This window comes from Astyanax mexicanus, chromosome 21 (genome assembly GCF_023375975.1).
Source record: "Astyanax mexicanus isolate ESR-SI-001 chromosome 21, AstMex3_surface, whole genome shotgun sequence".
Lineage (NCBI taxonomy): Eukaryota > Metazoa > Chordata > Actinopteri > Characiformes > Acestrorhamphidae > Astyanax > Astyanax mexicanus.
In genome coordinates, this window is record NC_064428.1 from 5,797,501 (window position 1) to 5,817,891 (window position 20,391).

The 20,391-nt window shown below is 38.3% G+C and overlaps 1 protein-coding gene across 4 annotated transcripts in view; it reads left to right on the top strand.

Moving 5' to 3' along the window:
• The window catches only part of runx1 (RUNX family transcription factor 1), a 99,484-nt gene extending 79,862 nt beyond the window's left edge, over positions 1-19,622 (top strand). For 3 of the 4 annotated variants that reach the window (XM_022674962.2, XM_022674965.2, XM_007238273.4), the window contains 4 exons: positions 1,549-1,653; positions 7,987-8,154; positions 15,837-15,962; positions 17,140-19,622. In XM_022674962.2, the coding sequence (XP_022530683.2) occupies positions 1,549-1,653; positions 7,987-8,154; positions 15,837-15,962; positions 17,140-17,651 (911 nt within the window). In that variant the 3' untranslated portion in view covers positions 17,652-19,622. The remainder of the gene's footprint in view (positions 1-1,548; positions 1,654-7,986; positions 8,155-15,836; positions 15,963-17,139) is intronic. The other variant, XM_022674964.2, reaches the window with a different exon arrangement.
• Positions 19,623-20,391: the final 769 nt, after the last annotated feature.

Sequence of the window (20,391 nt, forward strand, 5' to 3'; positions counted from 1 at the left end):
GCAGCAGTTATGAAAGATGTGGTGGACGGCTTCATGTGATTTAGAGGAAGCCCTCCCAGCACTGGTAATATGTGGTAGGGTTAAAGTCTTAACTAGTGGTAGGAATTGGAAATTATTATCTATGTATGTAAAACAAAGACGTGGTATCATATAAAAGAAAAAAAGTGTAATATTGATTAAAAGATTGATTGTGTCTGTAACAACAAAATAACATAAATATATATAATATAATATGTCATTTCTAATCTTAAAGGCCCTATCGTACAAGTTGTGATGCAATGCACTTTGCTATCTATTTTGTTAAATTAGCATTAAAATTATTTAAGGAATAAATCTACACTGATGGATTATGTGGTCTGGAAGTGAGTTGTGGGCAGGAATATTTCTGGCGTATTGCTATCGTGGCACTGTAAAACACAGGTGCTCCACTGACTGAAATAAACCTAGACAACAGTCAATCATTAGAGTCCATTTCATTAGGATACAGTCCATTCCTATAATTCGTTAAACACACACACACACACACACACACACAAAGGGATGCACTGCAAAGCACAAACGTACGATTAAGATACAAACTGTTAAGATACGAACATGCCAATGTCATAGCTCACCTGGTTCTTAAAGGCTATGACCACTGGCACACTGATTGATTTATTGATTTATTTCTGTTGTTATTTCTGCCTGTGACTGTTTTAAATGACTTTTTTTATTAGTTTATCTTTTTTCTTGTATTATTTATATTTTTATATTTTTTGTTTATTTATTATTACTTTCATTTTTTATTTCATTTTAATGTTAGTTAGTTCTATTACTCATTTAATCACTTATCATTTTTAATATTTTACTTTACTTCTACTATTATCTATTTACTTATTTTATATTGTATACATTTTAGATTTTTATGTCAAATTAGTTTTTTTTATGGTATTTTAGAATTTTCTGTTTTACATATATATTTTTATTAAATGTTGATTTAAAATGCGTACTATTATTTATTTATTATTTTTTTTTATTTATCTATTTTTTACGATTTTATTTCTTATTATTTCTAAGTTATCATTAAATGTGTTCAATCCCTTTGATGTTATAGAGGCTCGGCAACATTGTAAATGAGGGTCACCCTCAATGTTTCTTCCCGAGTGAAAATAAAGGTTGATTGATTGATTGATTGATTGATTGATTTCACATTACCCCCAAAACACACCCATGATTTGAGCTATTTTTTGAGCTATTTTTTGTGCCCTCACGATACCAAACACACACCGACACGCCCTGAATTCAGCTGCATGATATATAATTAACCTGTACGCTATAGATCACTAAAATAAAGCCCACCGTCTCTTCATTTATACTGTGTCTTAGTTATTTTACTATAAGCACACTGGCCTTCAACGACCTTCATTGTATAATGTGTTAGCTCAAGCTCAAGCTGTTTTACAAATGAAATGAAAGGTCACTTCTCTGACAGTGTCTTCATCATTTGCATTTGATAAGCAAACTAACTCTTCCTCCCTCTTCTCTCTTTCTCTGTATTTTTTCGCACAGGAAAGAGTTTTACTCTCACCATTACCGTCTTCACCAACCCCCCTCAGGTGGCCACGTATCAGAGAGCCATCAAGATCACCGTGGATGGACCCAGAGAACCACGGCGTAAGTTTTGCTGGCCTTTTTAATGAGTTGAAGTGCATTACAGGCTGAAGGAATCCTCCGGCATTTTCAAGTTCATTTCTGTTGGCTTAACAAAACACTGCTGAGTCCTAAAATATTATGCATATAAGTCGAGGGAAAGTGATCATTATCATACGACTTGACCACAAACCAGCAGCCACCCTCCTCCTGAGGCACATCGGCTCACTTATAACACAGTTGCTATGTTCGATTAACACTGACTAACTCCTAAAACCTACAGTTAACTATTTTACACCAGGAACACACTCACTGGCATAAGCCTTCACAGCTAACTCAGACTCAATGGCAAACAGCGGTCATGAGAAAAGTGAACCTGCTTCATAAACACACTTCTTTTTAGGCTAACTTTACCCAAAATGCCTCAATATTTAATAGAATAAGTCGGTAGTGTAAGGTGTACTTGTAAGTTATTTTGCAGCAGCACAAAAATACAAACAAATAGGTCTTAAATTGAGATTTCATTTTAATATATACAGAACCAGAGTATATACAGAAAGTTTAGGCACACCTTAAATTCAGTATTTTTCATTAAAGTCATTAAAACATTTAATATTCAAAAAAAGTGTTAAATTAACCAGAATATGTTTTATATTTAAATTCTTCAAAGTAGCCCCTCTTGCTTAGATGACAGTTTTAAACATCTCTGCTGGATTTTCTCAGTCAGTTTTATGAAGTAGAATCACCTGGAATTCAGGCTTTCAGTTAACAGCTGTGCTGAACTCATTAAGAGTTAATTACTGGAATTTCTTGCCTTCGTAATCCATACTATATCAAGAACTACTCAACTACTTCAACAAAAAGTGAATAATTAAAAAACTTTTATAACTGTAAGAAATAAAGGTCAGTCAATCTGAAACATTTCAAGAACTTTGAAAGTATCCTCAAGTGCAGTCACAAAGACCATCAAAAATGTAATGATGAAACTGGCTCTCATCAGGATGGCCCCAAGGAAAGGAAGTGACTCTTAAATTATTGGTTATAATGTATTATTATGCAGTCAAGTAATACATCAATACAAATAACAGATCAGAAATCTTGCTGTCCTTACGTCCACCCTTGCATGTGTGTGTTTAAGTGTGTGTGTGTGTGTGTGTGTGTGTGTGTGTGTGTGTGTAAGTGTTTTATTGTGCTTGAGGTTTATACACCAGCTGGTTATGATAATGTGGAGGCTGGTGGTATGTTAATAGCGGTAGTGTGTTGACGTCTACAGATGAGTGTGGCGTCGCTTTATAACCACTACGGCTGCTTAAGTCATGCTAATAGCAGCAGAGTACTGAGGGGTGATGATTTGCCTTTAATAATATAAAAAGAAAGTATTATTATTATTATTACTATTATTATTATTATTATTACATGTATTTTTTGTGTGTTTACATGCTGTTGTGTGTCCCATCTTTATGGAAACAACAGCTAAGTAGCCTTGCATTGATTGAATATCTGGAAAATGTCTCTGGCATTGTGAAATAATTTTATAAAGTTGGCATGGCAAGCCCATTCATTTTTGGCTAGTTACATTAAATTGATGGAAATTACAAGGACATTATAATGATATACGCAATTGCTGCTTGGTGCAATATATTTCAGTACATATTTACCAAAGTCATATCTGCCCAATAAATTTCATCGTGCTTCAATTCTGGACACACCTATTGCAATATTGTTATCATTACCTGTTGGCTCACTGACTTCTGGTGAAATCTGGTGAAAGTTCCTCTATTTTCCAAATTTCTAACAACAAAAAAAATTGCAATATCAACTGTCGGCCAATACAACACATACATTAAATACATTATGATTGTGATATTATCTAAATGATATCCACATTTAATGCCATGTATTGATAAGAAAGAAACAAGTCAAATCAAGTCAAGTAGTTTTATTGTCAGTACCGCATATGTACAGGACATACAGATAATTGAAATTACGTTACCACCCTTCCCAAAAAAATACAGCAAGTACAGAAAATATATATAATATAAAATAATAGGAGACATTATATGTAAAAACACTGAGACTTACAGGACAAAAAACACGAAAACGCTGTTTCCTCTGGAGAGAGAGAAGCCGCTGCGTGTGCATCTTGGATCAAACAATGCAATATATATCCGATATACATCAATATATTGTCCCTCCTCTGATATCTAGTGGTTGGGGTTTAAACATAACACTAAATGAAACACTTCTGACACCAATTTTATTCACAAACGTATTTCTTTATTGTTACTAAAAACTTTACTTCGCACTTAAATGCATGACAATAACATACAATATGATATTGATATTTTCTCACACCCCCAGTACATAATGTATATATACTCTATACATACAGTCATATGAAAAAGTTTGGGCACCCCTATTAATCTTAATCATTTTTAGTTGTAAATATTTGGGTTTTTGCAACAGCCATTTCAGTTTGATATATCTAATAACTGATGGACACAGTAATATTTCAGGATTGAAATGAGGTTTATTGTACTAACAGAAAATGTGCAATATGCATTAAATCAAAATTTAATTTGGTGCAAAAGTATGGGCACCCTTATCATTTTATTGATTTGAAAACTCCTAACTACTTTTTACTGACTTACTGAAGCACAAAATTGGTTTGGTAACCTCATTGAGCTTTGAACTTCATAGCCAGGTGTATCCAATCATGAGAAAAGGTATTTAAGGTGGCCAATTGCAAGTTGTTCTCCTATTTGAATCTCCTCTGAAGAGTGGCATCATGGGCTCATCAAAACAACTCTCAAATGATCTAAAAACAAAGATTGTTCAACACAGTTGTTCAGGGGAAGGATAGAAAAAGTTGTCTCAGAGATTTAACCTGTCAGTTTCCACTGTGAGGAACATAGTAAGGAAATGGAAGAGCACAGGGACAGTTCTTGTTAAGCCCAGAAGTGGCAGGCCAAGAAAAATATCAGAAAGGCAGAGAAGAAGAATGGTGAGAACAGTCAAGAACATTTTCTGTTCTGTTGTGTTCTGTACAATAAACCTCATTTCAATCCTGAAATATTACTGTGTCCATCAGTTATTAGATATATCAAACTGAAATGGCTGTTGTAAACACCCAAATATTTACAACTAAAAATGATTAAGATTAATAGGGGTACCCAAACTTTTTCATATGACTGTATGTACATATATGGGACATGTGGGTGATCCTGAGGCGATGTATAAAAACACGCTGTATCTCATGTGGAGGGGTTAGAAGGCCCGAGGTTTTTATAGCACGGTTTATATGAGAGCAGATCACGCTCCGCCCTGGTGCTCACGCCCGCCGCTGGGCTATTCCCCCTTGGTCCGTTATTCCGGTCGGGAATCTGCCGGGCGGCGCCTGTCCACATATGCCAGCTCTGTCTGGCCGGCTCTGTCCGCTGGCCTTCTCTTCAAAGCCCTCAGACGCAGGCTCTGGTTTCAGGAGGACTTCCTTTCCTTCTGTCCGTGTGTGTGTGTGTGTACGAGTGTGTGTTTGATAGTGTGTAGTGTGAGAGTGAGGGGGCGAGTGTGGCTGATGGTTTCGCACAGCTGAGAGACTTGTCTTTTTTTGTTCTTTTCTTTTTTCCCTCCCTCCCTCGTTTCTGCCTCTCATCGGCTGCGGTCATTAATCCCGCCTGCTCCCTGCTCGTCTATGTGTGAGGTCGTGGGGAGATGTATTGGGTTGTGGTGTGTGGCCTGTGTGCGGTATAAACACACATGCATTAGCCCACGGGTTAGCGTGCATGCACAGACACAAACGGAAATGCGTGTCACCTGTCCCTTACATAAATACACACATTCACACACACACACACACACACACACACACACACAGCTTCCTCAGCTGACTCAAGAAACCCCACAGTGCCCTCCGATGGAATAACATCTAATGCTACATATCCACCAATCATTATTTCAACTCACTATCGGTAACATCTGTACTGCATTGACAGTTACGACACACACAGTAACATGGAGACATGTTTTCCTGTGCTTGGAAAGCTTGAAAAAGACAGAAATCCTGTATAGAAACTCCTAATCGTATCCTAAGCGTACATTTACATCAGTAGTGCTATTCTGATCATACATGTACTCTTACGTTTACTTCACAGTGCTAGTAAAATCATACATTTCCTACGTCAGTGCTATTCCAGTCATTCCAGTATTCAAGTCTACCTCAGCAGAGCAGTCAATTTAACGCAGTAGTGCTATTTTAATCATGAATGTAGCTCAGCAGTGCATTTCTAATCATACATTTCCTTCATCAGTATTTTTTCAGTTATTAATGTACCTCAGCAAAGCTATTGTAGACATTAATCTACTTTACATTGCTATTCTACCTCAATAGATCTATTCTAATCTTATACTGTATGTAGCTATTCTATTAAAATATTTAAAAAAATATATAAATGTAGCTCAGCAGTGCATTTCTAATCATATATGTACCTCAGTAGTTTTATTCTAATCATAAAAGTATCTTGCATTTACATCAGCAATGCATTTTACTTCTTAATGTAATAAATGTGCCTCAGTAGAGCTGCTGTAATCATGAATTCTCCTTAGTAGTGAAATTTACACACAAAAAAAAAGCAGCTCATCTTTTGGTAAACAGACAAATGGTAAAGCTAGATTAGATCATCTAACGCGACTATCCTAGTCTCGTAGTCATGCTTTCGGCTGTAAAACTGGCAGTTTATGAAGAGATAGGATACTAATACTGGGTGTGATAAATGATGGAGAATGCTTTATTTCGCATAAAGTATATTATGAATCAGAAGCTGCTGGCTCTCTCCCACACTCCCTGCACTCCCTGTACACAGCAGTGCTCTGAGCACTGAGTACTAAATCTTAATGTTAGAGGAAACACTGCAGTTTTATTAGAAATAATGGAGTCGTTTCAGGCGCCAAATTTTTGGTGCATCGCTAACTAAAAGTTTATTTAAGTTTATATACGTTTATATAACATTCATATATTCATTTATGTATGTTCTTTGCATATTCAATACATTTCGGTACTCCTGTCCAATAGCTGTAACTATTTAAAATCTCCATTATAAATCTCATACAGTCTATATGCCCACCAGATCACAGTCCTCACCCTCAACACCTCATTCTTCCATCTCCTCTAATATTTCCATTCTTCAAACTCCCCCTCTCCCTGCACACTCTCCATCCCTCCGCTCTTCATCTCTCCATTCAGCCCACAGGCCCTGCCAAGTGGCTTCCTCTCCATCTAACTCAAACATGCTGTTCTTAGACATTATAGTGCCACTGCACCAGCAGGGTCTCAACACCCAGATATACAGCAGATGACAGGGTCTGGGAGTCATTATTACTGATGTATGAAAGGGAATAGGAGAATGTGTGTGTGTGTGTGTGTTATGGCAGAATGCAATGAAGTGTTGATCTTAAGCATGATTAGCTAATAGCGTGGGTGGACTCGGGAGTCAGCTTTAAGGCAGTAGTTTAAAGTGTGTGTGTGTGTGTGTGTGTGTCGTATTCACTTGTCATATTAATATAACGTTGCTTTATTGAACAGTAACTCACCGAAAAGTAAATTTGATACATTTTAGTATTTAGAACTTTTAATAAATAAATAAATTATACATAAAATGTTTTTGTTATTACATTACATTAATCCAGGTGTACAGGAAAGTAAAAATAACGTAGGTGCGTAGTCCTTCTTAGTAGCAACAAACACAATACATACAAATGAAATATGTAAAATATATAGAATTATGCCCATGACAAATCATTTAACATTATGGAAGAACACCTAACGGTGCTTTGAGAAAAAATGTTTCCTGAAGGTTCCTTAAATCTTTGTAGGTACATTGTGACAGTAGGTATAAAGTACAGGGTGCAGAATGAGTTATATAAGGTGGAGATGTTATATATTATATAGTGAGACATATAACAGAGTGAGATATATAACAGAGTTTTGATGGACTGCAGACTGATACACAGCTACTGGCTGTTTAGAAGCCTGACAGCCTATGGGAAGAAGCTGTCTCACAACTTTATGCTACTGTACCATTGTCACATTAATAAGAACATACTGAAACATTTATTAATACTGAATACTGAATGAGTTATCTGCATCAGGAGTTTGTAACATAATTCAAATAAATATATATAATTTAAGATACTCGTCGTTATGTATTGTTAGAAATCATTTAAAATGTATAAAGGAGGAAATGTGGAGCACTGGTATCATATTATACAATTCTGCAATTAAATTTGTGTGTGTGTGTGTTTGTGTGTGTGTGCATGCCTGTGTGTGTGTGTGTGTGCATGTGTGTGTGCGTGTGTATGCAGGCCACAGACAAAAGATGGAGGAAAGTGTAAAGCCTGGAGCGTTGGCCTTCTCAGAGCAGTTGAGACGGAGCGCCATGAGGTGCAGCCCCCACCAGGCCGCCGCCCCCAACCCCCGTTCCTCCCTTAACACACCCCCCTTCAGCAGCCCCACCCACAGCCAGATACCTGGTGAGTTACTCTATATGGAGAGGAAATATGAATATATATATTTTTAATCATGATTCGTTGCGTCACAAAAAAAAACGTATTATTGAAACTTATCGTTGCTGTCTAGCGAAACCCTTGTATCTCCATTTTTGATTTTTAAATTTTTTAACATAATTTAAAACTGGCATTTATTTTTTACATTGTAACAGAATTGCATGATGAAAGGACAAATAGAAATGATTAAAATTGAATTACATTAGGCCTGACATGAACAGAAATAATTGTGATAAACAATATTGTTGTCATTTTAATAGCATTATGTGCCACTGATATAATAATAATAATAATAAAAATAATAATAATAATAATAATAGTAATACAACAGTGTAATAATGCAGTTGCACCATTTAATTTTTAAATTCCAAGAAATCTTAAATTATTAAGAATATTCGAATATGGGGATGGTATTGGTTCCTTAAAATTTGTCCTGAACAAATAAAACATATAAAAAATATAAAATTAAAACTCTTTCTTAATCAGCTCATTCAAGTTAATGGGCTAAGTCATATCCATATATTGAACGATAAATCAATAACTATTTGTGACAAATTGTAAAAGGCCAAAATATATTTTATTTCCATCTTCTGTAAAGTTGTCATTCTGGAGGTACAAGGATTTTGCGCGACAGTGGCAATATAATAAGACTTCACACACAACATGTGAAAAAAAAACAAGGCATATGTTGTATATAGTTGTATAACTACATTAACTGTAAATGGCTATGACCCACGTGATTTCCCATAATGCACTGTGAGCTTTGTTCTTTCTCTTTTTTTATTATTATTATTTTTTATATTTTTAATAGCAAGTGACCTAAGAGTATCTGGGACGCACAGTTTAGTGCCCATTCATTCAGCTGGGAGCAAAACACTGCAGCGTCACGCTGTTTTCAGTAAAACTTAATAGAATAAATGGTGTGACAGAAGCTGTGAGGGATATAAGGGAATAACACGCTTGTGCTAAGAGTCACGTCATCATGCTAATAGCATGTTTGGTACACGGTCGTGTGTGTAATTGTGTGCGTTAGTGTGAAGTGTGAGTAATGTGAGCGGTTTTGTGTTTTTATGCTCTTTATCACATGATGTAAAGCGAGGCCTCTGTTCTGGGAAACGTCTCTCGCTGAAGGAAGTGTTATTATATTAGCATGCTAACGCTGCTTCTGCTTTTTTTACTTCATTGTTTTGGGCATTTCCTAATCGGCCGAGCTCAGCAGGAGGGCCTATATCTGTGTGAGAGATAGATCGTTACTTTCTGTTCCTCTCTGAGCGAGTGTAAATAGTAGCAAGGTACATACAGTACGTGCACTTGTGTGTGTTTGTGTGTGTGTGTATGTGTGTGTACGTGTATGTGTGTGTGTTGTGAGAGAGAAAAAGTGAGAGAGAGTAAAAAAGAGAAAGAGAGATATATACATATGTATTTTTGGAGGAAGCAGACCAGGGAAAAGAGGGAAGTGAGAGTCAGCTGACAGGAAGCAGCCATGTGTGAAAATCCCCAATTCAAAATACAACCAAATCGGACCAAATTTTGAAACCTGCTTGTGAGAATAATTCATATATTTACATACCTGTAAATATATATATCTAATTAAATAAATTCAGCATTTATCTGAAAAACTTTATTATTATCCTTCTTCTTTCACCCTGTTCTTCAATTCTCAGAACAAACAGGAGAAAAAAACACCACAGAGCAGCTTTTATTATTATTATTATTATTATTATTATTATTATTATTATTATTATTATTATTATTATTATTATTATTATTATTATTATTTGGGTGGTGGGTCGTTATTATTCTCAGCACTGCAGTAATTAGCACTGATTAGCATGGTGGTGGTGTATGAGGTGTTATTGTGTGTTGTTCTGGTACAGTGAGTGGATCAGATACAGCAGTGATTAGCACTGTTTAGCATGGTGGTGGTGTATGAGGTGTTAGTGTGTGTTGTTCTGGTACAGTGAGTGGATCAGATACAGCAGTGATTAGCACTGTTTAGCATGATGGTGGTGTATGAGGTGTTAGTGTGTGTTGTGCTGGTGGTACAGTGAGTGGATCAGATACTGCAGCAGTGCTGCTGGAGTTTTTAAACACTTTGTTTAATCATCTCTCACTGTCCTCCACTCTATTACACACTCCTACCTACAGCTGAAACACCTTGTAGATAAAGTAAAGTCAGAGACAGAAGATCTGAATCTGTTACTGACAGAGGTGTCAAGTAAAGAAGTATAAATAGCTTTTTTCCTACTTAAGTAGCAATGTTGTTTATCTATAATTTATGACTTTTTACTTGTATGTCTTACATTTTTACACAACTATCTGAAATTTCTACTCCTTACATTTTAATAAAAACAGCCTCGTTACTCCTATTTTTATTCAGCTTCTCATCGTTCAATAAAACCCCTATCCAGATAAATCTCTCCATCCAGATAGAGTGAATCTGATCGTGATTGGATGTAGAGAAGTATAAACATATACCATTCTGACTCCCTATTGGTTTATACTGTGATTCATCACACCTGCACACGCCCCCCCTCCCCCCCACACACACACACACACTCCAGCAAGAACATAGCAGACGTATGTAGTCTAGTATGAAGATGATTCGTGCAGAGACTCAAGAGAACTCCAGATAAACTCCAGTCCAACTAAACTTTAACTTTAATATATTTACATTTTTCTACTAAATAAAATACATTCATTTACAATCAACATATATGCAGCTGAAACACTAGGGAACAGCCTAATGCAAAATCCCAAATTATATTATCAACATTAACATTTTAATATAACATTATAGTCATTATAGCTTTTATAAAAATGTGTTTTAAAGGGGGTGGGGGGGGGGTAGTGCACTATAGGACTCTGTGGTTCTGCCCAACTTTTTTTTTCTCTTACATTACTTTTACTTTTATACTTTAAGTAGTCGATGATACTTCAACTACTACAGAAGTATTTTAACCCTTAGTATCTATACTGAATGTCAGTACTCTTGACACTTTCGGTTCCTTAGCGGTAACAGAACACTGTCCACAGGTCTGAGGTGTTTATGAACTCCAGCAGCACTGCTGTGCCTGATCCACTCATACCAGCACAACACACAGTATCACACAAAGAGGGATGGAGGGGTGATGGAAGGGAGGGATAGTGGGATGGAGGTAAAGAGGAGTGGTGGGTGGCAGGGCCATGCCGGGCCGGGCTGTGTGTGCAGGCCAGTGGAACAGTCCATTTCCTGCCGCGTGCTGCTCTCTCTCTCTCTCTCTCTCCCTCTGATCCTGCCGCCAGAAATAGCAGTGGGAACGGAGCCAGCGGAAACCGTTATTAAGTCATTCAAGAGTTCTCTCTCTCTCTCTCTCTCTCTCTCTCTCTCTCTCTCTCTCTCTCTCTCTCTCTCTCTCTCTCTTTATTTCCCTCTATTATATCTCTCTCACTCTTTCTACTTCTCTCTCTCTGTATTTTTCTTTTCATATTATAGAAAATCAGGAGCAGCTGGGACCACAGGCTGGCCTGTGTGTGTATATAATAGTGTGTGTGTGTGTGTGTGTGTTTATTAGACAGTTTAAGGTTTCAGTATGTCAGTGTTCGTGAGCTTTGTAAGCTCATATACAATAATATTGCTTACATTTTTTAAACAATACAAAAAATCTATATCGCAAATTTACTACATTTTTCATTCATATATTTAGACTATACGGTCAGTGTCCTATAAAAAACACGTATCTCCATTTTTGTTTATTCTAAGTTGAACGGACCAATAGAAACTCTTCAAAATGACCTGAAATAAACTATTTTTACATTGACTTTCATTGAAAGTTTACAAGGTTTTTTCTCTCTGCTGTAAAGTTGCTGTTTTGAAGCTAAGTGTTTTTCATTGGACAGCGACAATATACATATATTTAGTATTTAATTGGTACCACCTTAAAATAAGACTACCTTTATAAAGGGTTTATAACTGGTTTACAATTAGTTTATTAATGGTTAGTAATTATGTTGTAAATGCCTTAAAATCATTAATAATCAGTTATAACACATACATAGAAAGGGCAACAATATAGATGGCTGTGGGTTCATTGTTAGGCTTTCTACGTATGTGTTATAACTGATTATTAATGATTTTTAAGGCATTTACAACCTAATTAGTAACCATTAATAAACTAATTGTAAACCATTTATAAACCCTTTATAAAGGTAGTCTTATTTTAAAGTGGTACCATTTACTTTGTTGCAGAACTTGTGTTTTGTCATATCACAAAGATTATCATTATAGCAAAGAAATTCCCATAAAATATTGTGTCGTTATTTTAGAGCCACGTCACCCAACCCTAGTTCCCACTTTTGCGCAATTAAAGAGTTTTGTATTTTGGGAAGTGTATATGTGGATGTTTTGTTTGTGTGTGTGTATGTGTGTGTGTGTGCGTGTGTGTTTGTGTTGACAGGACAGCAGCAGTGAAATGAAAGTGTGTGTTTTTGTAACTGCGTGAGTGAAATATTAGGAAGTACAGCTTGAGATTTGGCAGCGTACAACTAAAATATTTTGGTGTGTTGATGAGGGTTGATAGTGAGGGTGTGTGTACGGATCAAATAACACATTTTGCGCCCTGTGAAACCTTAACATCTCCTGATTTCTTTTATGTACTGTTTTAAGTCGTGTTTAGATGGTTTATGTACCACAAAACAGTCACACGTGCCATTTTTATACTTCTTGGTGTAATGCTATATATGCCTGTATGCTGTGTTCCTGCCTCTAGTGCAGGTGGAAGCCTTTAGTAACCAGTAAACCAATAGGAATAACCCAACAGCAAGTCAGTCTCTTGCCTTAGGACTAGTGACGTGCCTTATTAAAGCATCGTTAAGCCTCAACTCTCTCTATCTGGACTGAAACACTTCTTATAACTTCAGCTAAACTACACATCCACCCAATTTTGCTATAGACAAAGTGCCCCAGCCAACTAAAAGCTGGTTTATACTTGTAAGTCAAGTCAACACATAGTTTGCGGTGTTGTCTGTTCAAGTGTCCTATGCCTCTGTGTGCGTTTATACTGGGATGACGTGCTACAGGCTAGTAGCTCTCCAGCCCAGAGGGTTGTTGAACCCAATTGCAGAACAGTTGATCTCAAAGCAGGTAAACCCAAGATGAAAGGAAAAAAATAAAATACTAAATAAACACACCACTCCTCATGCGGGATCAAACCTGTGTCGTCTGGGTCGTGGTCCAATACACTATAGCTGCCCCGGCTAGTGAATTGGGACACAGCTTGGAAAAAACTCTCTTATAAGGAGATAGGGAGCCCAAGAATAGGTGAAAAAACAAGAATAGGCAGAAACTAAAGCCATCCCAGCACCACAGAGACACAGAGGAGGCATGTAAACAAAAGCTCACCAGAGGAGCATTTTATTTTTAAGTTTTTTCGTTAGCGTTTATTAGAGTTTAAACAATCTCACGGGCCTCACGGATGTTTCATGCAGAAGTATAAATTAGCCTTGAGTCAAGAGGTAGAGGACAGTGGGCTCAGTGGGCTCTCGGCCATGCTCTCTCGCCTCTCATCACTTTCAGTGGGCGATCCAGCACTTTCCTCCAATTGCGTTGGCTGCCTAGTGACGCTGCATCAGCAACAATTAGGAAAGATCTCGCGGATTGCTTTTAAATGTATCAGAGGAGACCTGCGGTAGCCGTCATCCTCCTAGTGTTGGGGGCATTTCTAGTCCTAATAGGTGGGTGGGCTAATTGGCCTTTCAAATTGGGGAGAGAATGAGATAGTGGAAGGTCATTTTTGACCCATAAAACAACACCCAACTACATTCAATTTAGTAACTGTTACACACCTATTTTTATTCTCACTCACTCTTTCTCTTCCTCTCCACTCCTGGACTGAGGTTGTGAGTATGTTCTCGCCCAGCCCGTTTCCGTGCTCCTGGTTCTCCCAGTCTGACCCCCCCACCCCCCTCCGCCCCATGTGTAGTCCACTGCACGTGTATTTGTGTGTGGGAGCCCAATAAAAAAATGAATGAGCCTTCGCCGGCACCGGATGCACCAATCCGCCTCCAGCCGCCCACCCAGCCATGTGAGACTCCTGCCCCAGATCAGAAGCACCGAGCCTGGGGAGGGGAGTCAGGAAAAAAGGGGCTGGTGGAAGGAGCCTCGGGGAGGGTGGGTGGTGGGCGTTGTTGGGAGGAGGGGGGGGGGTTTGGCAGTGGGCCGCACTCTGGCTCCACTTGAAACGGCCTGAAACTCGGCTTTTGGCCGCCATGCGTAATTTGCTTCCTCTCTGATGGCTCGCCCTCCCCTTCTGTCTGGAAGTCTGCAGGCTATCGGCGAGCGTTTATTAGACCATAGGGAGCGAGAGAGCCAGAGAGAGAGAGAAATAAAGAGAGAGTCAGAGAGAGAGAGAGAGAGAAATAGAGAGAAGGAAAGAAGAAGAAGAAAGAGTTCAGGCCTCCACGCTGAGAGAACGTCTCCTGAACTTGTTCTTTGGCCATCTCTCAGTCTCGTACTGTTTGACTAGCGCTGAAGATTTTTAGGGGCTGTTTGCGAGACGTGCATCAGCCTTGATATTGTTGTAGGATCAATGCTAAAGCAGTGTCAGAGTTAGCCGAGCATGTCATAACCTGGAACAGTGGTTTCTTTACCCTTTCTGCTTTCCCCATCTTCTTCAGGCAGTGTGTGGCCTGACTCTGAGTTGTTAGCATCGTGTTAGCATCGTGAAGAACAGGATGGGGTTAGAGATAGCGGTACATTGGCCTTGGGTTGAGTTTTTCTTCAGTAGTCGGCCAAAGAAACTTTATGTATGTTTTACTCTATAAAATGTACTTTGGAGGCACATAAAGAAAGATTTTTGGCTAAAAGACCACATACTGAACACTTGAGGTTGCCACTTTTTAAACTATTAAATAAATGAAATAGCCTAAATGTATTTTTGACTTGCTTTTCGAAAAAAGGCGATTTCGAAACTATAATTTAGAAATAAATATTTTTTGGACAATGAGCTTTTAAATCTAAGCAGACAAACCAGCACAGCACAATACATTCACTTCACTATTGCTATTCTAATCGTATATTTACCTTATTATTACTATTCACTCAGTACTATTAAATTAGCTCAGCTAATGTTACTATCCTAGTCCTGTAAAGCTCATAATCTTCACCTGGAAAACAAACAGTTTACAGTAAACAGGTAGGAAATTGAGTAAACTGATACCAACTGTGATAAGTGATGCTGAATGCTTTATTTTTTTCATTTAATTGATGCAAGTAGAAGGTAAACAGGCTTAAAGTGTTGATGTATTGATGAATTATTAATGTAAAGCTTAGCTTTAGGTGGACATTAAATCGGCTACAAACCTTATAAGTAATTGTATGATGCATGCTGCAATAATTCAGGTCAGAAATGAGATTATATGTTAAAAAAGGCAACGTTTTTTTAAAGCTTGATTTTGGTAAGATGGTAAGATTTCTTTGTTTAATGGAGATACAGTTTATCCCAAATTCCAATACAATCAAAACATTTAAGAATGTCAGTTACATTTAGTAACTCTAACTGGTATGTACAAATGGTGCCCATTAGTTTTCTTGTGATTTTAGTGAGATTTTATTATAATGAATTATTATAATGAGTAATATTGATGTTCTTCTTTATCTCTTTCTGTTTCAGACTCAAGACAAATGCAGACGTCTCCATCCTGGTCTTATGAGCAGTCCTACCCTTACCTAGGCCCCATTTCTGCACCAACGGTTCACCCCACCACGCCCATCTCCCCAAGCCGCAATCCTATACACTGTAAGCTCTCAACTGCACTCCGGCACATGATCATTACACATCATCTGTTCTTCATCTGTAGATCGTGGTGAATACCCTGTTGCAGGATCTTTTACACAAATTGAAACTGCATTAAGATCTATGATGAGAAAAACTTTTAAAGAGGACTTAAGACTAGCTTTTTATGGACAATATGTAAAATCAAGGGGAGTATTTTGTTGGTTTCAAATTTACCCCATACTAAAACACAGTCAATCAAAAATGTGTCTGTTATTTTAAGCAATGGAACTGAGGCTATTGTATTAACTATTAATGGAAATGTATACTGTTTTTTGTCGCAAGTCTAGAGTACGATAAACATACTGAAAATGGGCAAAATGGGCAGAGGTACATTGTGTAGCTAACACAGCAGTAGCGTTTTTTCTCAAAAACACGAAATGCCTTTCTATAATTGTCCATTTTTATAAAATTATTGTGTACATGTCATTGCTGATGTTTAAAACTTTGTTCCAATTTGTGACATTTTTACTTTTTGACATACAGTGGCATACAGTACACAAGGATTGGCCAGCCCCGGTGAAAAATCATAAATGAATAAAAAATATGTATAATACAATTTGTATAGTATTGAATTAAGTGGCCTTTTTTATTCCAACTATTATAGTTTAAAACTAACAAAGCAGAAAATGTCTCAAAGCAAACGTATGTGATATTTTTGTCATTTTTTTCTCCACAAAAGTATTCTAGTGCAGCAAGATTCTTGTAAGCACTAAATTGTAAGCACTATTATTGTCTATTGAAAGTCTATTGAAAAAAATTCAATGTTTATGTTAGGGAACTTTAAGGGAAAATCTCGTAGTCCAAGGCCAGATGCATCCACCCCCATGCTTAACAGTTGACAAAAGAGGTGTTTTTACAAGAAACCCTGCATCCTTTTCTGTCCAAGCATGCCTTTGTTCATTACAGCCATATAATTATATTTGAACTTTCAATAAAAAAATAAAAATAAAAACCCTCTATAAAGGATTTACTTGTGCAGCTGTCACTGCCCTAATACATATAGGAAACAATTTTAGAGTTTTTTTTTTACACTCAGACATTTTTCTTGCTCTAAAAGGCTCTTAACTGTTTACTTTATCGTTCATTTACTTTAATTTAACGCCAATTGTTTACTGACCGTACCCTTCCTCTCCAACAGGTCCAGAACTGACAGCGTTCACCGACCCCCGTGTAGGTCTGGAGCGCTCCTTCTCCTCCATCCCATCGCTTCCAGACAGTCGCTTCTCAGACCCCCGCGTTCCTTACCCCACCGGAGCCTTCACCTACACTCCCACCCCCGTTACCAACGCCATCGGCATCGGCATGTCGGCCATGACCGCCCCCACCGGTCGCTACCACACGTACCTCCCGCCCCCCTACTCTGCCGGTTCCTCCCAGGGCCAGGGTGGACCCTTTCAGGCCAGCTCCTCCCCTTATCACCTGTACTACAGCACCGCTGCCGGCTCGTACCAGTTCTCCATGATGCCTGGAGGGGGCGGCGGAGAACGCTCACCGCCACGGATCCTTCCACCCTGCACCAACGCCTCCACAGGCTCCGCCCTCCTGCACCCCTCACTGCCCAATCAGAGTGATGTCGTCGTGGAGGCTGAGGGAAGCCACAGCAGCTCTCCGACCAGCATGTCCGCCGAAGCCGTGTGGCGGCCATACTGAGCACCACTTTCACTGGACAGCGAAAGAGATGTCATGGCATGTTGACCAATGGAGTGTTGACGTTGGGCAGCTGAATTAGACGGGCTCTATTTGTGGAGCAGTGGACTAAGAACTCGTGGACTCGTTTTACACAGCATGAGACTCATCTTTTTCTTTGTTTTTTTTTCTAACGAGTTGTGGATAATTTGTTGTTGTTATTGTTATTATTATTATTATTGATGTTATTATTATTATTGCAATAATAATTCAACATTACCTTTGTTGCATTGTTTCCATTTGTCAATGAGACCAGCTCCTTCCATTTTTACACAATGATACACTGACATGGCACTCTTGTCCAACTCAGAATTAAAAGAAATGTGCATTTTTCTTGTCACAGTTCTGTTCTAAAGGACTTTGTTTCAAGTGTGAGCCTTCAAATACAACATACAACAGTTGTAACATGTATAGCTGCCAAAATAAAAAAGCACGGTTCCAGGCCTGTCCTCTGGGAACTATTCAATTAAGTCATTTAAAGGATTAAATAATGAATTTGAGACAGTACTGCCTATTTTCTGATAGTAAATGAAAGAGTATTCATGAATAAGGATTATGCTGGCTTCCATTTGAGCATGGATGTTGGAATGATAGCTCATACATGTCAGATTTCCTACTAGGAAAGTCCTAGGCCTCACCAACCCACCAACAAGTTCAGAATCAAAGATGGCTGCCCTGCACATCGACAGAAGTAAAAGCAGTAGTATTATACAGTTTATTATACAAGACTTCTATTTGTTAAAAAGCCTCTAAATTCATTAATTAAATTAATAATTAATTAAAAATAAACCCACCAATCCTGCTTAAATTCTTTATAAACATTTCCTAACCTTTAAAAAAAAACACTTTTATTGTGGTAATTTCCGCCTCTGCAGCGCCCTCTCAGGTTTAACTGTGCTATAGGCGTGTCCTTCGTGTCCTTTGGTACGCAGACACATCACAATATGCAAATCAGTCTATCAATAATACCCCCCCTGCTGACGACGTCCAATCATCTGTGTCTCACCGCTAAGCCAATAAGCTCCTCCTCCTGCTCAGCCTCTAAACCCATACATCACCTAGTGCTCCTCCCAAACTACCCCTTACATTTTTTCTTTTGCCTTTTTCAAATTTGAGCTGAGGGTGGAGTCAGCTAATTTCACAGGGTTTAGTGCCCATTTAATGTCATATTAAACCACACACTGTCTTACACACAGTCCTGCCCAATGTCTATCTGTAGACACTATGTTTTCATACTGTTTAGATGGGCAAAATTCTGTACAATGTGTTGTGATTAACTGGTATTGCTTGCCTGGCATGCTAACCCATGACAAAGCTAACAACAACAGCTGATATCTGAATGTTAAACTTGAACACACTCAACTTGAATGTGATGTAATTTCCATCGGCAACATTCCAACATCCGAGATAAATGGAACGCAGCATTTGCCCTATTAATCTGATTCACTCAGCAGTATGGCTAGCTCTGTGGTTAGCGCTATGCTAACAGCCCCAACATCAGTGCAGCCCTTTTTGCAGTGAGTAATTTCCATTTAAAGGTTAAAACAGACTATTCATCTCTGTGGTACTGCAGTTTACGAGGCTCTACCTGGTCACTGCCCTTCAAGGTCTACCTCTCTCCGCTAAATTTACGATGCAGAACGGCCTGCTTTTCATATTTCCACGTGTTCCTAGCATAAAACAGTACGAAGGACGGCTTCGGATGAGATGGAAGAGACTCTGTCCCCCTGCTTTTGTGTAAATAGGCTGTAAACCACTTCCTGAGATGACTGGCCGAGACCCATTTGATGACGACGTCAATCACGTGACACTGTCCTTCACATCCACAAACTGAAGACGAGCAACATGCAGCCTAGCCTACGTGTCTTTCTTTTTAGCACTGCTTTATTTTGTGAATGTAAATCTTTGTTTGTGAAGAAGCCAATTGTTTCTAGAGCATGTCGTGTGGTGTCCTTTTTTTCTAAGCTACAGTCAGTCATAAGAAATTTCTCTCTCTTAGTCACTGTATCTCTCTGTCTTTCTCTTTTTCTTTCTCGCACTGTCTGTCTGTCAGTTTGTCTTATTCTCTCTCTCTCTTTGTCTTTATTCTGATGTCACTCTCTTGCTCTCTCTCTCTCAACTGTATCTCTAATTTAAATTCTCTCGAACATTATCTCTCTCTTTTAAGTTTTGTCTTTTTCTTTCATTGTCTGCCTTTCACTCTGTCTTTCTTGCCCTCTTACTCTGTCTCTCTCTGTCTCCATCTCTGTCTCACAGCCTCTCTTTTGCTCAATCTCACTCTATCTCTCTTTTTCTTTCTCTTGTTTTTTCCCTTTCTCTCTATCTCTGTCTATCTCTCTCTTTATGCCTCTCTCTGTATTTCTCTGTCTTTCTCTCTCTGTCTCTCTGTGTATCTCTCTTTCTCTTTGCATCTTTCTGTATCTCTTTCATTCTCTTTTTTTTCACAGGTAGGTTAACTCATATCTATACCTTGTCTCTCTTTTCTCTGTTTCTCTTTTACCATGTCTCTCCCCCTGTATCCCTCTCTCTCTCTCTCTGTCTCTCTCTCTCTCTTTCACTGGCAGGTGGGCAGGTTAACCCATATATTTACTTCAATTACACTAACAAGACAAAAGAAACTAGAATCGTGTCCTATGATAGCTAAAGAACACTGCTCTGTCCTGTGGGACATGTGTGTTGGGTCTCCAGCATTGTTGAGGTGATT